Source organism: Manis javanica, chromosome 2, assembly GCF_040802235.1.
Source record: "Manis javanica isolate MJ-LG chromosome 2, MJ_LKY, whole genome shotgun sequence".
NCBI classification, from domain to species: Eukaryota; Metazoa; Chordata; class Mammalia; order Pholidota; family Manidae; genus Manis; species Manis javanica.
Window position 1 is genome coordinate 60,397,566 of NC_133157.1, and position 26,985 is coordinate 60,424,550.

At 35.5% G+C, this 26,985-nt stretch overlaps 1 protein-coding gene across 9 annotated transcripts in view; it reads right to left on the reverse strand.

Moving 5' to 3' along the window:
- The window catches only part of UHRF2 (ubiquitin like with PHD and ring finger domains 2), a 97,462-nt gene that overhangs the window by 14,298 nt on the left and 56,179 nt on the right, over positions 1-26,985 (reverse strand). For 3 of the 9 annotated variants that reach the window (XM_037019053.2, XM_037019052.2, XM_037019051.2), the window contains exons 10-16: positions 25,927-26,033; positions 22,496-22,658; positions 21,670-21,810; positions 19,905-20,001; positions 19,409-19,566; positions 14,881-14,979; positions 1,548-1,594 (exon numbers count right to left, since the gene is read on the reverse strand). In XM_037019053.2, coding sequence (XP_036874948.1) covers positions 1,548-1,594; positions 14,881-14,979; positions 19,409-19,566; positions 19,905-20,001; positions 21,670-21,810; positions 22,496-22,658; positions 25,927-26,033 — 812 coding nt within the window. Of the gene's footprint in view, positions 1-1,547; positions 1,595-1,654; positions 1,875-12,791; positions 13,825-13,937; positions 14,094-14,880; positions 14,980-19,408; positions 19,619-19,904; positions 20,002-21,669; positions 21,811-22,495; positions 22,659-25,926; positions 26,034-26,985 lie in introns of those variants that run through there. The other 6 variants (XR_012127731.1, XR_012127732.1, XM_073228560.1 and 3 more) reach the window with 6 other exon arrangements.

Sequence of the window (26,985 nt, forward strand, 5' to 3'; positions counted from 1 at the left end):
AAAAAAAAAAAAATAAGGACCATCTATGTGCTGCCTACAAGAAACTCACTTGAGACCTAGACACACACAGACTGAAATTGAAGGGTTGAAAACAACATTCCATGCAAATAGGAAAAAAAAAAGCTGCACAGTACTTATTTACATCAGACAAAATAGACCTTAAAAAAAAAAAAGACTATAAAAAACAAAGGACATTATACAAGGATTAAGAGCTCAATACAGCAAGAAGAAACAACAATTATAAATATCAAATCCCCCTCCCCCGAGCAGAGGAGTACCTATACATACAGCAAACATTAACAGACATGAAGGGAAAAATTGACAGTAATACAACAGTAGTAGTGGACTTTAACACCCCACTTACATCAATGGATAGATAACCCAGACGGAAAATCAGTAAGGAAACAGTGGCTTTAAATGACGCATTAGATCAAATGAACTTTACAGATACATATAGGACTTTGCATCCCGAAACAGCAGAATACTCATTCTTTTCAAGCACACATGGAACATTATCCAGGATAGATCACATGTTGGGCCACAAAACAAGTGTTAATGAATTTAGGAAGACTGAAACCATACCACTGCATCTTTCTGACAACAATATGAAACTGGAAATCAGTAACAGGAAAAAATTAAAAAAATAAAAAACACAAACATGTGGAGGTTAAACAATGTTATTAAATGACCAATGGGTCAATGAAAAAAATTAAAGAGGAAATAAATACATGGAGAATAATGAAAATAGAAACATAACAATGCAAAATCTTTGGGATGCAGTAAAAACAGTTCTAAGAGGGAAGTGGCATTATACATCTACCTCAAGAAACAAGAAAAACCTCAATCTAACCTGACACCTAAAGGAACTAGAAAAGAAACAAATTCCAAAGTTAGTAGAAGGAAGGAAATAATAAAAATAACAGCAGAAATAAATGAAGTAGGGACTACAGAAACTATATATAAGACCAATGAAATTTTTAGAAGATAAAAACAAAAGTGACAAGCTAGACTAATCAAGAAAAAAAGGGGGGGACACAATTTCAGAAATGAAAAAGGAGAAGTTACAACTGATACCAGAGAAATGAAATTATAAAAGATTATTATGAAAAATTATATACCAACAAGTTGGACAACCTAGAAATGGGAAAATTCCTGGCAACACACAATCTCTCAAGACTGAACCAGGAAGAAACAGAACATCTGAACAAAAGACTAGTAATGAAGTTCAGGCAGTAATAAAACAAAAGCAGAAACCAAAAATTAAAAAAACCCAACTCTTAGCCAAACAAAGTCCAGAACCAGAAGGCTTCACAGGAGAATTATACGAAACATTTAGAGTTAACACCTATTCCTCTCAAACTATTCCAAAAACTGAAGAGTAAGGAAAGCTCCCAAATTCGTTCTACAAGGCCATCATCACCCTGATACCCAAACCAAAGACTACAAAGAAAAATTACAGACCAATATCCCTGGTGAACATACATGTAAAAATCCTCAACAAAATATTAGCAAACCAAATTAAAAAATACATTGAAAGGATCACTCACCATGACCAAGTGGGATTTAGTCCAGAGATGCAAGGAGGGTTCAATATCTGTGAATCAATCAATGCGATACACCATATTAACAGAAGGAAAGATTAATTAATCATTATGATCTCAACAGATGCTGAAAAAACATCTGACAAAATTCAGCATCCATTCATCATAAAAACTCACAACAAAGTAGGTATAGAGGGAACATACCTGAGCATAATGAAAGCCACAAAGGGCAAACCCACAGGTACATCTTACTCAATAGTGTAAAGATAAAAACTTTTCCTCTAAGATCAGGAACAGAATGAGGCGCACTCTCACCACACAGTACTGGAAGTCCTAGCCAAGCAGTCACACACAAAAAAGAAATAAAAAGCATCTGAATTGGTAAGGAAGAAATAAAATTGTCACTATTTACAGATGACATGATACTATATATAGAAAACCTTAAAGACGACACCAAAAAACGACTAAAATTAATGAATTTAGTAAAATCACAGGATACAAAATTAATATACAGAAATCTGTTGTGCTTCTATATACATATAATGAACCAACAGAAAAAGAAATTAAGAAATCATTTCTATTTACAATTGTATCAAAAAAAGTAAAATGCCTAGGAGTAAATTTAACCAAGAAGGCAAAAGACCTGTACCCTGAAAACTGTAAGACATTGATGAAATTGAAGATACAAATACATGGAAAGCTGTTCCATGTTCATGAATATGTATTAATATTGTTAAGATGGCCATACTACACCCAAAGCTATCTACAGATTGAATGCAACCTCTACCAAAATACCAATGGTACTCTTCACTGACCTCTAGAGGAAATAATCCTAAAATGTGTGTGAAACCACAAAAAAATCAATAGCCCAAGCAATCTTGAGAAACAACAACAGGGCTGGGGTTATCACACTCCTTTATTTCAAACTACAGTGCAAAGCTATAGTAATCAAAACAGTATGGTACAGGACCAATGAAACAGAATGGAGAGCACTGAAATAAACCCACACCTACAGGGTCAATTAATAAATGACAAAGGAGGCAAGAATATACAGTGGGTAAAAGACAATATCTTCAATAAATGGTGCTGGGAAGAGAAAAAAACATAGACATTAAACTCTTGCACATTGGCCTTAGCAATTTTTTTCTGGATATATCTCCCCAGGCAAGGGAAACCAAAGTGAAAATGAACAAATGAGACTGCATCAAGCTAAACAGCTTCTGCCCAGCAAAGGAAACCAACAAAATGAAAAGGCAATCTACTGTATAGAATATATTTGCCAATGATATATCTGATAAGGGGCTAATGTCCAAAATGTATAAAGAACTCATATAACTCAACAACAAAAAACCAGGTAATCCAATTAAAAAGTGGGCAGGGGACCTGAAGAGGCCTTTTTTTTACAGAAGACATTCAGATGGCCAACAGACGTATGAAAAGATGCTCAATATCACTAATCACCAAGGAAATGGAAATCAAAACCACAATGAGATATCACTTCATACCAGTCAGTGGTTAATTATCAACAGGCCAACAAATTAGGTGTTGGTGAGGATGTGGAGAAAAGGAAACCCTTGTACACTGCTTTAGGGATTGCAAATTGGTACAGCCACCGTGGAAAACTGTATGGAAGGTTCTCAAGGAACTAAAAATAGAGTTACCATAGGACCCATAAATTCCACTTCTGGGAATTTGCTTAAGAAAACATAACCACATATCCAAAAAGATAAATGCACTCCTATACTTACTGCAGCATTATTTAACAGCCAACATATGGAGACAATCTAAATATCCACTGATAGATGAACAGATAAAAAAGATGTGGTATATATATATATATATATGTGTGTGTATATATACACACACACACACACACACACACACACACACACACAATGGAAATATCACTCAGCCATAAAAAAGAATCAAATCTTTCAATTTACAACAACCTGGATGGATCTAGAGGTTATTATACTAAGTGAAATGTCAGACAGAGAAAGACAAATACTGTATGATTTCACTTATATGTGGAATCTGAAAAACAAAACAAAACTGAGATAGACTCAAACAGAGATCACACTCGTGGTTATCACAGAGGGGGAGGTATGGGATGGGTCAAATTGGTCAAGGGGGGAAAATTAGTGAGAATGTTTGATATCTTGATTTGGATGATGGTTAGTTTGTTAAACACATGTCAAAATTCATTAAGTTATATACTAAGATCTGTGCATTTTATTGTATGCACATCAACAGAAAAAAATGTTAATGATCAATACTGGATGAGCTAGAAACAAGATGGTAAGTTTTAATTTGTAATTTTTCATATTTTAAAACAAAAACCTAATAGCATAGTGCATAGCATAGACTACTTTCCTTCCCCTGGCTTGAGTTTGTTTCTTTATAATAAAAGGGTAATAATACCTTCTTTGTTGGGTTGTTGGAAAGTTTTAATATCACTTAGTAGAGTGTCTGACATGTAAGTGCTTAATAAATGTTCAGTTCCTCTCACATAGAATCCCCTTATTGTTAAGCCTATTTTAGTAGATTAAAAACCTGTGTTTGAAAGACTTGGGGGACTTTGAGTCCCCCCACAAGATGAAAGATATTCCACCCAATTCCTGATGCTGAATATAACTAAAAGCCCTGGATGAAACACATAAAACAACTATCAAAAGACTCTGAAAGGTAGAAAAAAGATGGCCTGGCTAGGCACTTTAGAAGTTGAAGAATGACCTGGCAGTAAATTTCCTGGGGGTTTTTCTTTTGCTTGCTTTTAACCTTCTTTTGACTTAGGCGCAAGGAAGGGAAGCCTATAACCCGAAAACATCAATGGGCACAGATAAAGAGGGGGAAAAAAAAGCCTACTCTCACAAATCAAAGGAATGGGAAATAGCAAACTGTAGGGAAAAAAACCAACAGAACACAGGACATTTGATTGTATCTGTCCTACTCATCCCCCAGGCACTAGATGTGGCCAAGACTAAGGGGAGGAGCTTTGTGAACCATCCTTGTGCTGTACTGAGTGACCAGCTGCAAAGAGGCAGCACTGTAAAACATCCCAATCAAATACTGGGGGAGGATTACTGGGAGAGTTGGAGAAAGGGTTCTAATCTGTGTATGAAGACCTGGGCAGATCCTCAAGCAGTCAATGCATAAAACTGATTATAATCAACAGAGCAAAATGAACTATGAGTAGACTACTGTCCAGGTGTCAGACTGGCTTCTGGGTACCACCCAAATACAGACAGACAGACCCAAATAACAGAGCAAAGACTTAGGAAATTAAATTGACATTGAACCACATAAGTGGGCCAGGAAACACAAACTAAACAGTTTGACTGCTTTGTAAAATAGAAGACTTAAATAGAACAAGAGTCTTATAATCCTCAAAATGTCAGGAATACATGCAAAATTACTCATCATATCAGAACAAGGAAGATTCAATTTGAATAAGAGATTTATAGAAGACCCAAATAGAAACTTTAGGGCTGAAATATATAGTAACCAAAAAACACCCCCAAAAAAATAAAAAAACAACTTGATGGGCTCACTGGAAGAAACATAACACAGGAAAGAATCAGTGAAACTGAAGATAGATCAGTAAGAATTATCTAACCTAAACAACAGAGAATGTATATCGAATACAAATGAACAGAACCTAAAAGACTTGGGGACAATAACAAAGATCTAACATTCATGTCACTGGAGTTTCAGAAGAAGAAGACAAAGAGTGCTGGGCTGAAACCGTATTTAAAGAAATAATAGCTGGGAACATCAAATTTGACAGAAGATATAATTTGTATTCAAGAAACTGAGTGAACCCAAAGCAAGACAAACCCAAAGAAACCTATGCTTAGACATATCACAGTCAAATTTTTGAAAACTGAAGACAAAGAAAAAAAAATTTAAAGCCAGGGAAAAACACCTCATCACCCACAGGGGAGGACAATATAAATAACACCAGATTTCTTATCAGAAATCATGGAGGCCAGAAGGAAGTGGCAAGGTATTTTCAAGTTCCAGAAAAACTGCCAACCAGAATTCTATATCCTGTCAAAATATCCCTTAGAGATAAAGATGAAATAGACAGGCTTGGATGAGGGAAAACAAAGAGAAGTTGTCACCAGCAGATATGATTTAAAAGCTTTTCTGTAATAAATTCCTTCTGGCAGAAAGGAAATAATGGAGAGAAACTTGGAAAATCAAGTCTGGAAAGAGCAATGGAAAGGAAAAATATCTGACTAAATGTAATAAATTATTCTCCTCTGGAGTTTTAAAAATTATGTTTAATAATAAAATCATAATCCATAAAATTAAATAATTGATAATATCAGACATCATCAAAATAAAAACCTTTTTCCCTAAGAAATATTAAGAGAATGAAAACACAAATCACATATGGGAAAAAATATGTGCAAAGCACATATCTGACAAAGAACTAGTATTCAGAATATATAAAGAATTCTAAACCAAACAGTAAGAAACAATAATCCAATTCCTAATAGGTGAAAAACTCAGTAGATACTTCATGGATATAAAAAATGGCAAGTAAGCACATGGAAGAGTGATTAATTCATTAGCTATTATGGAAATGCAAAGTAAAGCTATGCTTGAGATACAACTACACATCTATCAGAATGGCTAAAATATAAATTGACAGTAACAAGTACTGGCAAGAACATAGAACAACTAGATCTCTGAGGAATATAAAATGGCTTAGCCACTTTGAAAACCAATTTATCAATTTCTTATAAACATTCACCTACCACACAACCTAGAATTATGCCACTGGGTATTTTAGAAATGAAAACTTTATGTTCACACAAAAAAACCTGTATATGAATATTCAGCTTTGTAGGCAAAAACTAGAAACTACCCAAAAGTCCTTCAATGAATTAATATAAGATGAAACAGGAAAAGTAATCAGTAATAGAATGAAAACTATTGATATATGAAAAAACTTAGGTGGACCTCAAGGTTATCAAGCTATGGGAAAAAAAGCCAATCTCAAAGTCACGTACTACATATTGCCATTTATGTAACATTCTTGAAATGAGTAATGGAGCACAGATTAGTGACTGTCAGAAGTTAGGGTTACTGGGAGGGTAGCATGAAGCAATTTTTTTGTGATGATGGAACAGCTGAGTGTATAATTGTGATGGTAGTTATAGGAATCTACATACATGTGATAAAATCTCACAAAAGTAGCACATACAGCAACAAGTTCATGTAAAAACTGGTAAAAGCTGAGTAAGACCTATAGTTACTACTACTGTAGAAAAGTCAGCTTCCTGGTTTGGGTGACCTATGGTTACAAAAGATGTTATTATTGGGGGAAGCTAAGTAAAGAGTACACAGAACTCTACTATTTTTGGAGCTTGTCATTATTTTATAGTTAAAAATATAATATAAAAATAAAGTTTCAGAGATATGTGAGTTGAGGACATTCTACTTTATGAAACTGAAGTACTTTATAAGGACTTAACAGATTTGGTAAGATCACATGTTTGTGAGACTTTTTTGTTAAATATCTGTGACACAAATTAAAAGTTTATGTAAGGGTGGTTGGTGGGGAAGGCTGCTTTAGTGGTAGATGTAAGCACAAAAGCTCATGCAAGTTTTACTATGACTTCTTAGTCGACAGGTAATTTTAAACTTTAAAGTAGTTGAACAATCTAATCTAGATCACCGTTTTCCACAAAAGCCTGTCACATAAAGGGTGGATGTGTATGGGAAGTGAAAGGTACCTCAGAAATTTTCTGATTCTATCTGGTAGAGATCCAGTTAGAAGTTGCTTGGAGACAAAACATCCAGGTGATTCCTGTGCTTTCCAGCAGTATCATTTCTCATCTATGACAGACTCATCAGAGATTTTTTTTTAAATCCTATATTTTCTCAAGGAGAGAATGCTATCAGTAAGTTAAATTCTTGGCTATGATAGGGAAAGAATAGTTTCAGAAATAGAGTGAATTCAAGGCTAGGCTATTAGATTTCAACTGAACCTATCAATTGTGTGATTTTGTCCAAACTGGAGCACTTTAAAGGGGAAAAGTGAGTGGTATTCATAATCATTTGGGAGCAACAATAACTTGGGTCTGTGCTGGGCAAACTGACACTTAGGGCTACCTATCTGTATTAGTCATCTTTTGTTGTATAACAAATTATCCCAAAGTTCAGTGATTAAAACATTCATTATTGCAGTTCTTACGGGTCTGGAATTCAGAAGTGGCTTAGCTGGTACCTCTGACTCAGGGTTTTTCAACTGCAATAAAAGAGCTGAAGTCATTCTCAAGGTTTGATTGGCAGAGAGGAAAATCCATTTCCAGGCTCACTACTATGGCTTCAGGACCTTACTGGCTATTAGCTGGAGACATCAGTTTCTTGCCAGATGGGCCTCTCCACAAGGTAGCTCAAACTGTAAAAGCTGGCTTCTCTCCGAATGAGCAAGAGAGAGTGGCCAGAGTGGAATACACAGTATTTTTAACCTTATTTTGTATGTGACATTCCATCACTTCTGTTGTTTTCTATTCATTACCAGAGAACCACTAACTCCAGCCCACACACAGAGGGAAGAGAATGCAAGATGTGAGGAAAGTCACCAGGGACCACCTTGGAGATCGCCTGCCATACTAAACCAGTTCACTGATAGCTCCGAGTCCACTGGTTTGAGTATCAAAGAATTTAGTTTTAAAATAGTGATAATTCTAGTTCCAAATTACACACACAGAGCCTAATAAAAAAATTCAGTTCCTTGTCAACTAGTAGACTGAGAAATTTAGGAATGCTTCTAGCCATCAGGGTAGGCTAGGTCATGTTAACTCAGAAACTTTAAGGTCTTAAAGGTTTTCTTATTCATGTTACATGTCCATCACAAGCTGGCTGGAGGATCTGTACCGTATCAACTCTGGGACCCAGGGTGATGGAAAAGCTGTATCTGGGTGCTACTAGTCTTCATGGAAGGGTAAAAGAAAATTCTGGAAGGCAATGAAATGCTCTGCCTAGGAAAGCATTTGTGACAGCATTTGTCACAACTAATGGTCATGTGGCCTTAGCCAACTACAAGGAGGGTAGGATATACAATCCTAACATATTCATTTGAGCCAGAAATACCTGATGAACAGTACAAGTGACTACCACAGTCATTCTGGTCATTAGATTTTCAATGCACTCGTTTCCTAGAGAAACTATGCACCCTCTAGCATGGTTACCTTGAAAAGGATAAAGCAAAGTGTTAGTGAGAACATCTCATACAGAACTCTCATACACTACGGCAAGAATGTAAAATAGTATTAACTACTTTGGAAATGTCTCTTCATTGTTCTGGAGTAAATACCAATAAAATTGATGGGTTGTATGGTAAGTCCATACTTAATGTTCTAAGAAATTATTGCATTATTTTCCAAAGACTTACACACAGGCTTACAGCAGCTTTATTTATAAAAGCAAAATCCTATAAACTACTCAAATGTACACCAGCAGATGAATAAACAAACTGTGGGCTATCCATATACAATGGAGTACTCAGTAATATGTTCAAGTTTTGGTAGTGCCCATTCTGTTTTGTCTGTTGCATTTTCTTTTTATAGTCACGTTTATTTCCAAGAATTTTAGTCTCAAATTACTCTTCACACTACAGCTTGTTCTTAACGCAGTGCAACTTCATACCTGAGGATATAGTGTAAAACTCTCATTCTTGCATTCATTTTTTTTCAATAGTAGTCATTTGGTCTGCTAGTGTGGTCCTTTAACTACCTCTTGATTCTTGTGTTCAGTGACTAGTGTTTAATACCCCCCATCATGTAGTGTCTGATTAACTCAGGTTATTAAGTATCAGTCCCTGTGGGATTTAGAGTCCAGTCAGCAGACAGTAGACAAACAGGGATAACTCTTCCCAGCCTAAGCTGGTGGTGAGTATCAAGCTCAGTTCCCTCAAGTCAGGTAGACAGTCATGAGCTCTATCTTTCAGATAGGAATGGGAAAAGGTTTGGTACCAAATGGGCAAAGAAATAGTACACAGTGGGCCAGTCAGACCAGATCTTGGTCCAACTCTCCTAAGTAGGATCTATGCTGAAATCCAAAACTTTTAAGTTTACATAGGCGGGCCTCCTCCCCCTTTTTACTGCAATATAGTTGACATACATTATATTGGTTTCTGTTGTATAACACAGTGATTTGACAACTGTATATATTACAAAATACTCACAAGTGTAGCTGCTGTCTGTCAGCAAAGATATCACAATATCATTGACTGTATTTCCATCCCTGTGGCTATTTTATAACTGAATATCTATGCTTTATCCTCTATTTCACTCATCCCCTAGACCTCTTCCCTGTGGCAACCACCAGACTGTTCTCTGTTTATGAGTGTACTTTTGTTTTTAAATTCCACATATAAGTGAAATCATATGGTATTTGTTTCTCTCCAACTTATTTCACTTAGGCCTAATACCTTCTAGGTCCATCCAGGTTGTCACAAATGTTAAGATTTTGTCCTTTTTTATGGCTATATTCCATTGTATATATGCACCACATCCTCTTTATCCATTCATCTATCATAGGACTCTTAGGTTACTTTCATATCTTGGCTATTGTAAATAATGCTGCAATAAACATAGGAGTGCATTTATCTTTTCAGATTAGTGATTTTGTTTTCTTCAGGTAAATTTGCAGAAGTGTAATTGCTGGGTCACATGGTGTTTCTTAGTTTTTTGAGAAACCTCCAAACAGCTTTCCACAGTGACTACACCAATTTACATTCCCACCAACAGTGTACGAGAGTTCTCTTCTCCACTTCACCACCAACATGTTTCCTGCCTTGCTGATGACATTGGCTACTCTCACTGATGTGAGGTGGTATCTCGTTTTGGTTTTGATTTCCATTTCCCTGGTGATTAGTATGTTGAGCATCCTTTCATGTGTCTGTTGGCCATCTGTACGTCTTTGGCAAAATGTCTCTTCAGGTCCTCTGTACATTTTAAATCAGATTTTTTTTGGTGTTGAGTTGTATAAATTCTTCATATATTGAATATTAGCCCCTTATCAGGTATGTGTATCAATTGAAAATCTCTTCCATTCAGAAAGCTTCCTTTCTGCTTTGTTGATGGTTTCCTTTGCTGTACAGAAGCTTTTTAGTTTAATGTGTTCCCACTAGTTTATTTTTGCTTTTGTTTCCCTTGCCTGGGGAGATGTATCCAGAAAAAAATTGCTAAGGCCAATATCTAAGAGTTTAATGCCTAAGCTTTCTTCTAGGAGTTTTATGGTTTCATGTCTTATACTTAGGTCTTTAATCCATTTTCAGTTAATTTTTGTGTATGGTGTAAGGCAGAACCCTTTTCTGTTAGCCACATTGTCACAAGGTTGAGAGAGCTTAGGGTGTTCTGGATCTCCAGCTTCACAGAATTTCCCTAACTATTCTTAAACATACAAGTATGCACATATTTCTTGAATGAACCATATTATTTAGAAGTGAGCTCTAACACTAAAGGCCCTGCCTACTTCAATTAGAAAAAATAAGAAAAAAATCCTATCCATCTGAAAGTGGCTGAGCACTCAACAGTAAGTAAGCACTGTAACCTACTATAAGTAACATGATCCAATAAAAAGCTAATCTTTCAAATTTAAGCTTAACAGACTACCAGATGCTATGTACAACCTGAAGGACCACATCATCATCTATGAAGAAGTCTTGCCCATCCCCCCAATGAAAAAAATCTATACCTGATCATGCTTGAATTCTATCAATTTACAGAAAATGAAGAGGAACAAGTTAAACCATACCACAAGGTTACAGTCAGCAAAAACTGCCAGAAAAGCTGCAGAACAATTTCAACACAAAAAATTCAAAAGGAGGGAAAAAAGGTATCTATAGATTAGAAGATAGCAATTAAAAACAATATATGATCCTTATTTGGATCCTGATAGAACTAAAAATATCTATGTATGACATTTGAGACAATAAAAATTCAGTTACTAGGTATCTGATGATTTAAGTACTGTTGACTTTATTTTTTTAACATGTGTGATGATGGTATTGTGATTATGTTTTCTAAAAATCTGTTTCTTTTAGATAAAAACTGAAATATTTATGTAAAAAAAAACCCTGAAGTCTTATTTTAAAGAGTTTAAAAGCAACATACAATTAGTTAGCTTTGGGCCACTCTTGAAACTTCTCAACATGTTAAGCTGTAATCAATCATCTTTCTTTCCTAGTCTATCATACTATAAAGTTTTGACAATATATAGCCGAAATGGGGGAATCACTTATTTTGCTAATAAAAGAAGTAGAGCCAAGTCAGTTCAAACAGCTGGTACTGGGATATATTCCCCACCCTCTAGCAGAGATATGGGCAATGCCAGAGGGATTACAACACTAGATGATGCAATTTAACAATTCATTTTCAATCTAAAAAGGCCCTATTTAAATTCGATTCTTCAAAATAAAAATGATTCCATCATCTGTAACTAGCCCTACATGACAATCGCTCAAATCACTATACTATAAGCATTTGCCAGAACTTGATTTTGATTTTAAATGAATGCAGGAAAAGCCCTGAAACAAGTTTGGCTTATATTCAAATGTGAGAGCCTATATATATGGTCAGAAGTAAAGACTGCCAAGTTTGGTCTCAGATTACCTAAATTGATAGCACAGCTCTGCCAGTTCCTTGGTATATGAACTCTGCAAGTTTCTTAACCTGTGTGCCTTTGATGCTTGTCCATAATATGGGGATAATGGTACCTGCCTCATAGAGTTGTCAGGAGGATTAAATTAATACACATAAAAATGTACAGGTGACTCATACAAAGCAAATACTCAATAAATATTGGTTATATGTATGGTTCTGAGTTCAGAATTAGGAAGACTGTTGATCATAATTGAAACTTCTCTGATGTAAATATAACAATACAGTTTCAGAGAGTAGAATGTTTCGAAACATTCTCATGTCAGTGAACTAAGCCGCAGCACTGATTATGCTGAAACTGAATATAAGCTGAAGTTGTTACAGATAAAAGAACAGTCACTAAGTTATTTTGAAAATTTCTTTTACTAAAATTAAAAAAAAAAAACGAAACTGGGGGTGAAATTTCCCTTAAAAGATTTCATACTAGTTCTCGTCACTCAAGATCGACAGTAAAAAACTCTGCATAAGGTCTGTTTTAATGAAAACACACAATGAAATACTCTGCAAATGACTTAAAAATAAAAGTTATATGCCAGACAAATGTAAAAAAGTGAAGCAAGATGAGCTATTTTTCTGGTCATAAAATATTTATTAAGGTATACTTTAGGGAATATAGTGAATATAAAATTTAGGATCACAATATGAAGCAATTTCAGTCCTCTCGAAAGTCAGCCCAGCCCTCAATGCTCTGTAGATGTAAAACCACTGGTGAGACTCACTAAAAGCAGTTTGACTAGTACAGAAGAGGCTTTTCATGAACATTTACAACTAGATCATGTGAATACCTCTTTTAAGTGCAAAACCACACCACATTACACTAATGCAGCAACAATGCATTCATATTGTTCTCATTAGTCATTAGTAGTCAACTTGGATAAAACACCAGAAAAAAGAACAATGGGAGCTCACAAAATGGGCTAAAAATGGACCTGTCCTTGCAAAACACACTGTAATGGGAGCAGACATTAAAAATGTTTTATGCACACTACAGAAACCACGTTCATTCCAACAATCTCAAGTACCATTTCCTTTTCTGTAAAATCAAATTACATGAACCAGGCACAACTAATATTTGGGAGGCAGTGTGTAGCTAAAATTTCATTTAACTAATTATTCAATGATTTATAAAATCCCCATAAATCTTTTCTGTCCTGAGGTAGTTGCAAAATAAATCATAACTTGGATACCAACTAGAGCTGAGGCTTTGACTTTTTACTCATTAAAACTAGTTGTTACTGACAGGAACTACCTTTTGATATTTAAAAGACAGTTGAGAAATGGGCCTCTTAATACACACACAAGATGATGGCTACATAGGAAAGAGGATTAGCTGCTTCAGAACATGAGAGATATGGTCCACCATTGCTTCCACCCTCCCCGCCCCCACCCCCAGCCATTTCAGATTCTTTATTGTCCAAAAAGCCACCAGGAGCAACACAGTAGAAGTAGACAAGTCATCGTCCTTTGCTGTAGCCAGGGAAGAAAAGGTCAAGTAGAGTCTGCAGAATCTCATTGGGAATCATGATGTAATTCTGGCCAAGATCATGCCGGCAAGCAGGGCAGGAGAAAACTTGAGCCTTAAAGGAGCGCTGTAAGCAATCCTAAGGCAAAACCAAAAAACAAACAAACAAAGCACGCCGAATTTCATCGGAGGGTAATGCGTGTAAGGAAAGTTCTCAACAACTTAGGCTTTTAAAAGGAATTACAAACTTACTGTTTAGCAACAAGAGAAACATGAAAGATGAACAACTGTGAAAGCCTAAATGTGCGCTATGAAAACTAGCTTGCAGACGTAGCTTTTGTTCCACCTCTAGCGCATACTGTGAGACTTCATTCAGGTAAATGACTTCACTGTTGTGCATTTAATTTCCTATCCAGTAAAACAAGGGTGTTAGAATTATGTGTGGTTCCCACTAACCTCATCTTCTAGGTTGGGTTTTAATCCTGTTTTTCCCTGATAGAGCACTGAAGAAAAAAAATTCAGGACTCCTCTGCTTAGAACTCAGTTAAATATTTCATCAAATCAGTTAACGTATGTGTCTTCCAAAAGTATATTTATATAATATATTTAGTTAAACTAAATATATTATAGAGTTAACTGACTCATGGTCAGGCACAAACACATAAGGTGGAAGGGTTGTTTCCATTTTACAAAGAAACTAGTTCAGAAGTTAGGTTAGGGCACACAATAATCAGCAAGTAGTAAAGCAAGATCCCAACCTTGATTTGACTAAAAGTCAAATTTTCCTTTTATACCACACTGATAACACAATATTCAACTCCCTCTGGGCATGTGTTTAAGATTTCATTAAGTACATGGAAGCATTTCAGTTTCCACTGTAATATATGAAACAAACATAAGCTTTAAGAGAAAACAGCAGCAACATTTTACTTTCTTGTCCATTTCTACCCCTCCTCAACAATCCCAAACATGATAGAGTACCTGAACTGTACATATTTATTATTACTATATTTATTATTACTACAGGATTAAAATATGCATTTACCAGCAAGATATAATTAAATGTTGTGTAACTGGCAAGGTTCCATAATATTCTGTTTCATGGGAAAATGCCTCTTCACATGCTAAAAACAGGTTTAGAAGTCACTCTGCTTTACAGCCCAACAAGGGAAGGTGAGAAAGGAATTTTACTTACTTTACAGACATTGTGAAGACAATCTGTTGTCACAGGCTGGAAAACTAGCTCCTGGCAGCAGACACACATAAAAGATTGTTCCAATTTTTTCAGAAAATTCTAGAATGGTACCCAAGGAAAAGGAAAAAAGATTAGTATTTCATAATATCTTAATGAAATTCTAGGTGTTGAGAAAAAACTGTCTTAGTCACATTTAAGTAGCAACTGTATCGAACGTATTGCAGAAACTGAAGAAACCCACTCCAAGATAGACACATTAGTTTAATATCTTAGATTTTGGTTGAAAAGGTTGTGAAGTCAAAATATATGGCATTAAAAAGTGAAAGGCCCCCTTAACCTTGCATTTCAGATTACTGTTTTGCACATAAAAAAAAAATCATGGACAATTTGTCTCAAGATCATTACATATAGAATTTTTTCCCCAAAAAGCTGCATGGTATCCCAGTATGTGAACATGTATAACTTTTGCTGTGATGAGATTTCATTACGTGCTTTTTAAGCCAAAAAAATAAAAATAAATAAAAGCAGTGGACAATAATACTCTGTAGTACCTAAGACCCCAAACAATCATTATATTTATTTTCTTAGGATTAACTTCTGTGGTATTTTGCCTCAATCGAAAATTTCCATATTTTTCTGATAATGTTTATTCAAATTGGGAGTAAATTATTAAAGGTAAAGCAATCTAAAGCAAACATGATCAAATGGGTACTCTGTACTCTTCAAAAACCATTACTGGTTCCATTTTACCCAAGTTGTTTCTTTTAAACTAAAAAGAGATACTCACAGGATAATTCTCCAGTTATTTTTAGTAGTAGGTGAGTATATTTTTTTGTTCTTTATGTTAATAGAGAAAGAATTTACAATAATTTGAAGTAAAAACAAAATCAAAGATCCCATTTCAAAGTTATATCTTGATACTAATTTGTTTATGAATATGTATTATAAAAGTCAAGTGAATTATCAACAAAGTATTATGCATCACATTAAGAAAATAACAGGAGATGTGGAAAAACTCAAACCTTAAGGCTGGTTACTCTCTCCCTGACAAACTACTTTGTTAATGACCTTTCCCCACTTACTCCACAGTACTTTTAATATTAGTGTATCAACTACAGATATTTTGAGTTCCTACAATGTGCTATGGCACTCTATGTAGTGGTGATGAAAAAGTAAAAATCTCTGCTCTCTTGGAACTTTGTATTCCTTTAGGAGAGGAGAATTAAAAAAAAAATTCAATTTCAGTGGTAATAACCGAGGAAACAAAACAAAACAATAGAGTGGCTTTTTTTTTTTAGAAAGGGTTGCCAGGGAAGGCCTTTTTGTGGAGTGTAATACTTTTGCAGACTTACAGGATATGAAAGAGAGAGCCACATGAATATGTAATGGAGAACAGAGTATGTGTGTAAAGGCCTAGGAGCAGGAACAAGCTGAATGTGTTGAAATAGCACAGAGGTCACTGCAGATGAAGCAGTTTGGGCCTGAGAGAGTAGCAAGAGGAGACTGCAGAAGTAGGTAGGAACACAAGATCACACTGAGCCTTGGGAAGGTATTTGGCTATAAATGTACATACATGTAATATATGCATTTATTTAAAAGTCACCATTACCAACACTTGATTTTTCTGGCTTAATAAACGTGTTCCTGGCTTATCTGAAGAGAATGTGCCCAAAACCTGCCCAGGGTATAAACATCTGAAGTAAATCACTGCAGCAAGGCCAGTCAGCTGACCATCGCACAGGAGGTCCTGCCACCAATGAGGACGACTGGTTTTGTCTCTTTCCTATTTGAGTACTATCAATTGGTGACTTTATTTCATATAAAAGTCACACTACATAAGAGATTGGAAAATCAACTAATAAACTTGATTTGCACATACTTGCCAAGTCTCACAGAGTTCAACCACTTTGATAATATTTATTATTGATAGTCAGGATATATATATTAAAAGTCTGACATCAAAGGCAGATACACATGACCACGCCGGACAGCAGCTCTGCAAAAGAGAACTTTAATGTTTACACAGGTGGCCTTTTCCTTCACCTCTACCTGCTACTTTTTCTTGTTACCATTAATCTATAATTACATGAGCAACATTATGGTTACTAGACTTCCCCCTTCAAGTCCCCCCCCCACATACCCCATTACAGTCACTGTCCATCAGCATTGTAAGATGCTATAGAATCACTACTTGTCTTCTCTGTGTTGTACAGCCCTCCCTGACACCCCCCCCCAACATTATGTCCGCTAATAGTAATGCCCCTTTTTCCCCCTTGTCTCTTGCTTTCCACCCATCCTCTCCAGTCCCTTTCCCTTTGGTAACTGTCAGTCCATTCTTGGGTTCTCTGAGTCTGCTGCTGTTTTTGTTCCTTCAGTTTTTTTCTTTGTTCTTATACTCCATATATGAGTGAAATCATCTGATACTTGTCTTTTTCCACCTGGCTTATTTCATTGAGCATAATACCCTCTAGCTCCATCCACTTTGTTGCAAATGGTAGGATTTGTTTTCTTCTTATGGCTGAATAATATTCCATTGTGTATATGGTACCACATCTTCTTTATCCATTCATCTACTGATGGACACTTAGGTTGCTTCCATTTCTTGGCTATTGTAAATAGTGCTGCAATAAACATAGGGGTGCATCATATGTCTTTTTCAAACTGGGCTGCTGCATTCTTAAGAGTAAATTCCTAGGAGTGGAATTCCTGGGTCAAATGGTATTTCTATTTTGAGTTTTTTGAGGAACCTCCATACTGCTTTCCACAATGGTTGAACTAATTTACATTTCCACCAGCAGTGTAGGAGGGTTCCCCCCCTTTCTCCACATCCTCGCCAACAGCATTTGTTGTTTGTCTTTTGGATGGTGGCCATCCTTACTGGTATGAGGTGTTATCTCGTGATTTTAATTTGCATTTCTCTGATGATTAGCTATGTGGAGCATCTTTTCATATGCCTGTTGGCCATTTGAATTTCTTCTTTGGAGAAGTGTTTGTTCAGATCTTCTGCCTATTTTTTAATTGGATCATTTGCTTTTTGTTTGTTGAGGCGTGTGAGCTCTTTGTATATTTTGGATGTCAACCCTTTATTGGATATGTCATTTATGAATATATTCTCCCATACTGTAGGATGTCTTTTTGTCCTATTGATGGTATCCTTTGCTGTACAGAAGCTTTTCAGCTTGATATAGTACCACTTGTTCATTTTTGCTTACCTGCTACTTTTGTTTCCAGCCTACCCATAGCTGGACTCATCTGAGTTACCCCTAACCAGCTGTATCCCTTCCAGCCATAGAATAACTAGACTGTGATCAGCAAATACTTGCTCTACCTTACTTGCTGCTCTAAGAGAAGATGACTCACCAGAGCTAGACTCACCTTATGCTGGGTCTCTTGGCTAAAAAGCAAGTTAACATTTCTAACAGAGCAAAATCACTTTCCTTCTGTCCTCCAAACAGGGAAGCCGCATTCTACCAAGGATAATTCAACAGACTACATTTATAAGCAAAGGAAATGATGACTCCAAAATACATCCAAAGGGAAGCTGATAAAACCTCACCCATTTCTAAAACCGTATCAGGAAGATCCTTCCTTAATAATGTGACTTTTTCTCAAAAAGCACACAAAACTCTGATAATTCCCTCTAAATCTGGATAGAAAGCACAGATAGATATTCATCAACCCCATTTCAGACACACAAGAAGTCCTAGCTTATGCACTGAGAAAAATACAAGGAACACTGGAAAAAAGAAATTACTAAGAGATGACAAGATGGAATTTCAAGAGAATCTTAGAGCCATCCACAATAGCTGCGTATCATAGTACTTTGGAGAGAAAGACATCAGCAAAGTAACTATATTACACATGGCAAGAGGTTAATATCTAATAAAAAAGAAGATTCAAACTTATAAGCAAAATTAAAGACAATAAAAGCCAGTGAGCAAAGAATGAACAAAAATCTCCAGCTTTTGGGATTTGGTAAGAAAACATCACTTGCAAAAACAGCTTAACCCAAATTCCCATATTGGTTAACCTTGTAATTCCTTTTCACTTTAGAATTTTATGATTACCATAAAAATCCAGAAATGTGAAGTATTTAATTAAATAAATTAGCCCTGGTTTCTTTTACACCTTGACTGAACACATAAGCACTGAAAACTATGAATTTTTTTTTTACTTATGCTATTACATAACTTTGAACTATAACAAAAAATTTCCTGTGAGTTTTAGATTAAGTTGAGTATGTTCCACAGCTGAAAATTCTTCCCATGAATAGCACCTCAACATAAATTATTAAGTTTAGGCATAGAGAAGTCAAAAACCAGTATCTAAGAGTCCTAAAATCAATTTAAAAGCATTTCAGTATTGTCTCAGATTATTCCTGAAAGGTGGAGACCACTGGATGAGAAGATTGGATAAAAAGATCAAGTTTTGACTGACTTTGATTAACAAATGATATTCTCCATCATTTGCTAATATTAGAACATTATTATTTAAAAAAAGAAAGAAAGAAAGAAAAAGCTTTACATACTGGTCCTTCCACAAGAGATGCAAGTACTTCATCCCACAGCTTCTGGTTTTGATGATCTTCTCTAATTAGATGTTGTTGTTGAGGGGTTAGTTGGAAAGCCTCAACTGCTCCTGATGAATCTGTTGCTTTGAATACTTTGGAAGCACTTGGACAATCATCTAGATTTATTTAAAAATACATCAGCAGACTTACAGGTGATTCTAAGCAGAACTATGAAACAAAAGAGTTAACTGGCACTGGTAAGGTAAAGCACGAAGGTAACCTGCATAAAGCAGCATCTAATTTCCCCTGGAGTGTAGGATCTGTATTTGCTATTTTTTGGCTCTGGTACTAATAAAATACAACAACCCCTCCCCTGCACCTGACCCCACCCCCACCAAAAAAAAAAACCCTTCATTTTCTTTTCATTTTGTGTGGGTTTCTCAATTCATTCTCTTAATATTTCCCTTTTTAGAAACTATGTTATTAGGATTTATGTTCAGCAATCATTACCTACCATCTGTAGCTGGTCTTTTTGAGGCTCCATTGGCCTGCTTCTTTGACTGTCCTTTAGTCTTCTTCCCTTCCTTATCTGAAGGGTAACCTACTGGATACTGATGGGGGGAAAAAGTACAAATATATTTAAGTTTCACAGAGAAGGGAGGTTCTAGATCCTGGTAAGAAATTTAAAAAGGGGTTTGGGGATGAGCCTATACTTTCCCTAAGTGGACTTTAAAGGAAATAGACATTTAAAGAAACAAAATTCAAAAGACAGAAGACTATTAAACTCCTAAACTCAGTGTAAGCCATTTGGTTTTAAATGTTAAGATATTCCATTTTATAATACAATGATCTTAGTTTCAGATTAAAAGGAGAGGTAAGTTTTCAAGAGTTGTGACTAGGTAGCTTAACAAATTTGAGGAAGAAAGTAGAACCCTGATATGAAGGAAAGTGAAGGTCAACCACCGTGCGCATACAGATGAGATGACACTAAACTGTGGGGCCAATCTTAACACACACACAAAAAAGAAGAAATCCAAAACATTAAGGGCCAAATTTCTTATCTCCTAAAATTAGAAGACCTAAAACCAATAAAATGATTGAACTGTTTAACAACCAAAGGTTAGACTAACAAATAAATTCTACCTATTATCCTTGTGTTTTACTGGCTACCCCTTTTTTCTCTTGGTATGCTTTGTGATAACACTCATATTTAAAGCTTAATGTTTCAGGCCTCATCAATGATATTATCATCTCAACCTAATAATAGGGCTTATCTGCTTCTGCTCAGTTTTAAATGTAATCTACACAGAACATTGCTCTGCTGAACATTGGATCTGAGAAAAATCTTTTCAAAATGTGTCAACAACAACTTTTAAAAATATTTAGTTATAAAAAATTATCTTGGCAGTTATTTCAGCAGCTGATGGATTTCATTTGTTTCAATTTCATGAGTTTAAAAAGAAAACAAAAATAGAAACAGACTTGCACTAGAAGACACACACTCACCTGCCTGGGTGGCCAGACACTTGCCCATAGTTCAGCCCCTACACATGCAGTGTGGGCAGAGCCAGGGAAATGACAAAGCTGGTAGTCTTTACGGGAAGCACAACAATGTGGAATGATGGAGGATGAACTCAAACCATGCTCTGAAGTCAGTGTCAGGGACAAAGTCCAGGGTGAACAGGCAGTGAAGGGGGAATGTAGCCATATCATCCATTATGCACACAAAGCCAACAAAGTCTTACATGGGTTAATAGCTGAGCATGGGCAAAGGGGGGGGGGAGGGAAGGCAAAGCACTAAAGGTGGTGACAGGACAGGGAAGCAGCTTTGAGGGGGAAGAGAGAAAAGGGGTGAGGAAAAGTGAGAAGGGTAGAAAGCAGACCACTATTATAAGCCACCTCCCCCCTCTTCCCCTGCCAGAGATACAACCCCCTGTGCCCTCTAGGAGAAACTTCCCTTCTTAAGGTCTCCTATACCTAAATTTACATATCCCTTTCCCTCATACATTAAGGCATTTCCAAACTGACTTGGAAATATTTTACGTTGCATTGACAAACCCTGCTTTTCCCAGGCATAATTCTTGGTCTTATGGCATTTTGACACCTAGGTTACTACCTTTTTTACTTCTTTTCCTTCTGCATACTTGCATGATCTCATTCCTCACTGCTTACAGTCCACTGATCAACTGCTGTGGGTTATATCCAGTATTAAGGGATGAGACAGTATAGAGGTGTACATTTTATGAACACGCAAGTAGCCTAGACAAATGTAATCTAACCTGTAAACGTAGACATAGTCTCCTTGACCGTTCTATTCCTTCTGAGGTCCAAGGAGCAGGTTCAACATCATCTCTTCTTAAAAGATAGCGCCAGACCAAGAATCCATGGCTTGATGAAATCTCTGGCCAGTATTTCACCACCTAAATCATAATATTTCAGCGCTGGTTTGAGATTTAAAGTTTAGATTTATTCATACTGTCATATTAGTGGTCTAAGTAAATTTGGTAAAAGTAAACACAACTTAAAAGATACTTGCTGTGTTTTAAGAACAGTATGTAATATTCACTAAAATATTGTTTAACCTTATTTCCTAATTAAAATAGTTCCCAGAAGTACAGATAGCTACATATTTTAAATAGTAATAAGATTATGATCAATAATTAGTAATTTTGCATAATAGTAGGTAGGAGATGGCGGCAGTAGATGCCTCCATTTTTGAACAAAGAATATAACATTTTAAAAATAAAAATGTGCTCTGCTTTGCAAATCTATTGCAGTTAAAATCATTCTGAAAGATATGCAAGAATCAATATGTGCAATGGCCAAGTTATTTAAATAACTTTATCAAGAGAACATATATTTATAAAAAGCTTAATCCAAAATGTAAATCTGCCCTTGGGGACTTCAAATAAACCTTAAAAGAAAAGTATCAAAGTTAAGATAAGACCTTGCTTGTGCATCTGTTATATTTCCAGAAAAAGTAGAAATACTTAAGATGGTCTACTGATTCCTTTAGCCCACCCCCAGTAGCACAGTTCCCTGTGGCAACCCTGCCTTGAAAGCCCAGGAAGAATGACTAACAAGATGTCATGCCAGATAGAGCACCTTATAAATGCCATCATATCTGTTGCCTTCTTCAGGAGCATATTTGCTGATCTTCCTCCCTTTAAAACTGCGTATCACTCTGACAGGCTTACCAGCTCTCCAATTCCGAGACTCTGCTCCAATTTTATCATCCAATGGAGCATCACAGTTTAGGGCCAATGCCCTAAAAAATAAAACAAAGTCTTTATACCAAGTAATCTTTCTCTAAGTATATAATCGCATTATTAGCTCAATTAAAAGGTAAATTATGCCTTACCTGATGCTTAAGATTCTATGATTCTTTCCATATTATTCCAGATAATAGGATTATGCTTTCCCCCACCAGCAGAGAAGACAAATCAGTTTTCTGATGTCACCCCCAAGCCAGGGGATTGGTTCTCAGATAGCCTGTAGGGTTCTTCTGAAAGTAATAACATCTGTGCCACGTATAATAGAAAACAACTAGAAATACACGGAATTTTCTTTAAATAACGTTTGTTGAGGGAAGGGAGAAAATCGGAAAACTAAAGCAAGTGATTGTTGTAGTAGTTATTTTTGATAAAGGAGTGAGGTAATGGCTGGAATAATGCAGAAAGAAATCCAAAAAATAAATTTCAAGCAAGGTACAAATGACCTACCTAGGTTTACTTTCCTTATTCCAGACAATACGATTCTTTAATGTTTAGAAGCTATGAAGAACAAGTTCAATATGAGAATATCCTTGAAAGACCTCCAGTAAAAAGCAAGCTTAAATAAAACTGAAGCGCTTAAATAAAACTGAAGCATTCAAATGCCTATGCTAAATCACAACAATAAAGGTTTTTGGCTGCTCAAAATCACTACATTTTACTAATTACACATGAAACAAGGAGGAACACTGAGCTGGAAGCAGTGCCTGATTTAACTGAAGCCTCCTTAGTGGTGTACTCAGTAGTAATTAATCAGTAAGGTTATTAGATGTTAGAAGACCTTTCTTGAGGGAACTTAGTACTGCCAAACAAAACAAAACCCAAACTGGAATCTATTTAAAGTTAGTATTTTTCCTTCCCAAGACACCTACTTCCTACCTTAAACAAAAAGAAAACACTGAGAACATGTAAGGGAGGGTTAAAAACAAAAAAAGACAACCTCCACAGCCTCCCCTCCCCACAATCTGGTAAAATCAGGTATGATACAAAATACTTTTTCAGGGTATATAGTTCTTTTTATAAATAAGGCTCAAATTTAAAAAAATGACTCTAAACAACCAATCTACTGAAATCTCTTGATCATAATTTTTATATTGCAAAAGTAAGTAAGTATTTCATTAAAAAAAAACTTTTATAGGTGTGATCAAAGATAACCGTACAAAGTTTCTTTTTTATCTCAAAGAGAGATGCAGTAAGACTGGGAAATAGAAGATAATACAGCCATCAACCCTACGGATGGTTTTACCTCTGATTTATGGAATACCTACTGAGAGCCAGGATAAGAAGTACTATCTTCACATTAATGAATAGAATGCTTTGGTACTCACAGGTACCTTTAGTCATAACAACTGCCATGGCTAACTGGCATTATGAACCCACTTCTAGCTTCACATAAGCATGCAGGCTTTTCATGAATGTGAAGAGTCCAAGAGGATGAAATTAGGCAAAACAACAAAGCTGTCCAAAGCTCATTGAGTTCAGTTGCCTCTAACTGCCCTGATCAAAGACGCCCACGTTACCTTACTGCCCTCCTGAGTTACAGCTGAGAAGAAATAGGAACAAACTTCTCAATAGCAAGAAGCAGCTGTCAAACTATCTCTTAGGAGAACAGCAAATATGAACTGGAAAATATACTAGTTAGGAAAGAGTATCGTGTCAGTCAGTACTAAGGGCCTTCTACCTCAGTTTTCAAGTTTATAAAACATATAGGCACCTTTCTTTGCCTAAGAGGTCTTTAGAGTCACAGGTCATACCCACAGTTTAATGTATAAATTAACTGAATGGATGTTACAGTCTCGATGAAAAGTCAATCCTAAATTGTTTTGAGTATTTCATTTTCACTACCTTCCTTTTAATACATTTTTATGACCTGTTAATTATTTTCTAATGAGACTGTAACATATGGTAAATAGGCTATATTCACTACATTCTTCAAAAACTTGAAAAGGATCTACCATTTACCTTTACAAGTACCGCTAATTATAAAAGTTTCATTCAAGCAAAATAATCTACTATTAAAGGGAAAATACAGTTGTCCAATTTGACAACTTCAAAAGCTCTTTTGCAAACTCAAGATACATTTTCATTGACAAAAACACATCAAAATATTTCTAACTCTTTTTAAGATCATTCCTTCTAAAGAGCTGCTTTCCTGCTAAAGAAAGATTGACTAGGGACTAGAACCTGCCTCAGGAATGTTTTCACCAGCAAATCTGACCTGTCTCCTCTGCTGGTTCTTCAGTAAAATAATCCTACTGTCAGAAATAATATAGAAGGAAGACATAAAAACAGATTCTAAGTAACTTGGTATATAACAAAGTCTTAAAATCATACTAGTATATTCTATACTTTTCAGAGTAATCAGAAATTAAGGGCATACTACTTAAAAACTCAGACTCAAACCTTACACTCAAAAAAGCAAAAAATACTCACTTTTAAGCAATAATCCACAAAACACCCTTAATAATAGAATATAAAAAATTTCAACTTTATGAAATGATTGTAAAATTATCAGTATGGTAAGTTATAATGTGATCACTGCTATCTGATGATTTGGGTTACTTAATCTATTATTATTAACATCTGCATGCATTTATCAAATAAAGCATTCTGAAGTTGTTAAATTTTCTTTTCTCATGGAAGTTGAAATGTCATTTACACTTCCACAGAATAAAGGTTAACACAAGGTGGCTCTTTTGTAATGCTTTATAAGCATTTAGTTAGACAAGGTCACTTCTGCAATTGAACATTCTTAAGTAACATTAAAAGACATCTTACTATAAATCCTAACAGCATCTTGAGTGCAGTTCCGAGTAAGTTATCTGACATTTCATTTATATGCATACACGTGGCTCCCAAACTTAACCCTATTGAGTCTCCTCTAAAAAGAAGTTTGTCACTTTAAAAGGTAAATCTATGTTGAGTAAAATATAACTTTGACCTTTGGTGAAATAGGTAAGCCACCTGGTCCTCAACTGCACTTAAATTTATAGGCTCCTTTCCTTCAAATGTTTCAACATGTTTTCAAATGCAAAGCATATACATTACAACTGGAAATTACATCATTTTAAAAATAACAAAATGAAGAAATGTTACAATGCTTGCAAAGTCATATGAGGTAATGAGATTTTAATTTTAGATCTTTAACTCTCAATTTAAGATTCTCCTCTGTAGTCTAAGCTACCAATTACAGTCCCATAACCAAACTGTGATACAAAGCCCAAATTCAAAATAGTCTTCACAAACTCTAACAACAAAGAGTACCTGTTCATGTTTGTTAATGTTTGATCAGCCGATGGTGCACCAATTCTTTTATTGCCAGCAAGATTTTTACCACCACTCCCAGTGTATGTGAATTCATCACCTCGGTCCTGAAGGAGAAGATTTTCAGCATTAACACACCTAAACCCAACGATAATTTCTTCGTTTACAGAACATTATTATGAATTAACATGTTCCCTCAAGATATATACCAAAATAAGGCAAAATTTAAACACAATCTTGTATGCACTATACCTTCAAGTTTTATCACTTGACCTAAAGATTTCATTTTAAAGTTACAGTTTCCAATACCTCCAAACATGGCTATTCTCATATTATATATCCAATAAAATAATCTATAAAATGTTAATGAAATAGGGCCTATATGGGCTGGGAATATTGTTTCATTTAATTCAATTTTATCAGAATACCTTTACCAATATTAGCTTGTAGGTTCTTTACCACTTAAATAAATACTCCATAACTGATTTTCCAACAGCAGTTTACACTGCACCCATGTTTGCTGCTAAATTTTAAGTTCAAAATCCTAACAGTATGCTAAGTGTTTGATATTTCATACTCTATGGGTTCACTCAAATTACATTCAGGTAAAATAATCGCTTAACATTAAAATGAAAGTTAGAAAAGAACTTGAAACTGTAAGTTGTATATCTCCTAGATGTGAAAAAAATATACTAAAGGAATATGTTACATAAACTAGCCTCACAAACACTGTAATTGTGGGAGTGTTGTAAAGTAAAAAGTAGTGGGGACTTGGAGAGCTATTTAATAGGGAAAGCCTAAGCTAAATATGTTTAAAACAGAAGAACAAAAACATTTCTGATTATTCTTCATGAGCAAAATAATCAAGTAAGAATAGTTTAAAAATTCTGTCATTAACTCATTTACACTTCAATCTTTACATCACCAAACACTTCTAATTATCATCAGGAAAAAAAGAATTGCCAGACTGTCAGAGCTCAGAATTTTCCTCTGGAAAAATAATCAGCCTAAATTTGTTGTATCTTCTAGCCCATGCTCCACTAAGCTGTACCTCTGAAT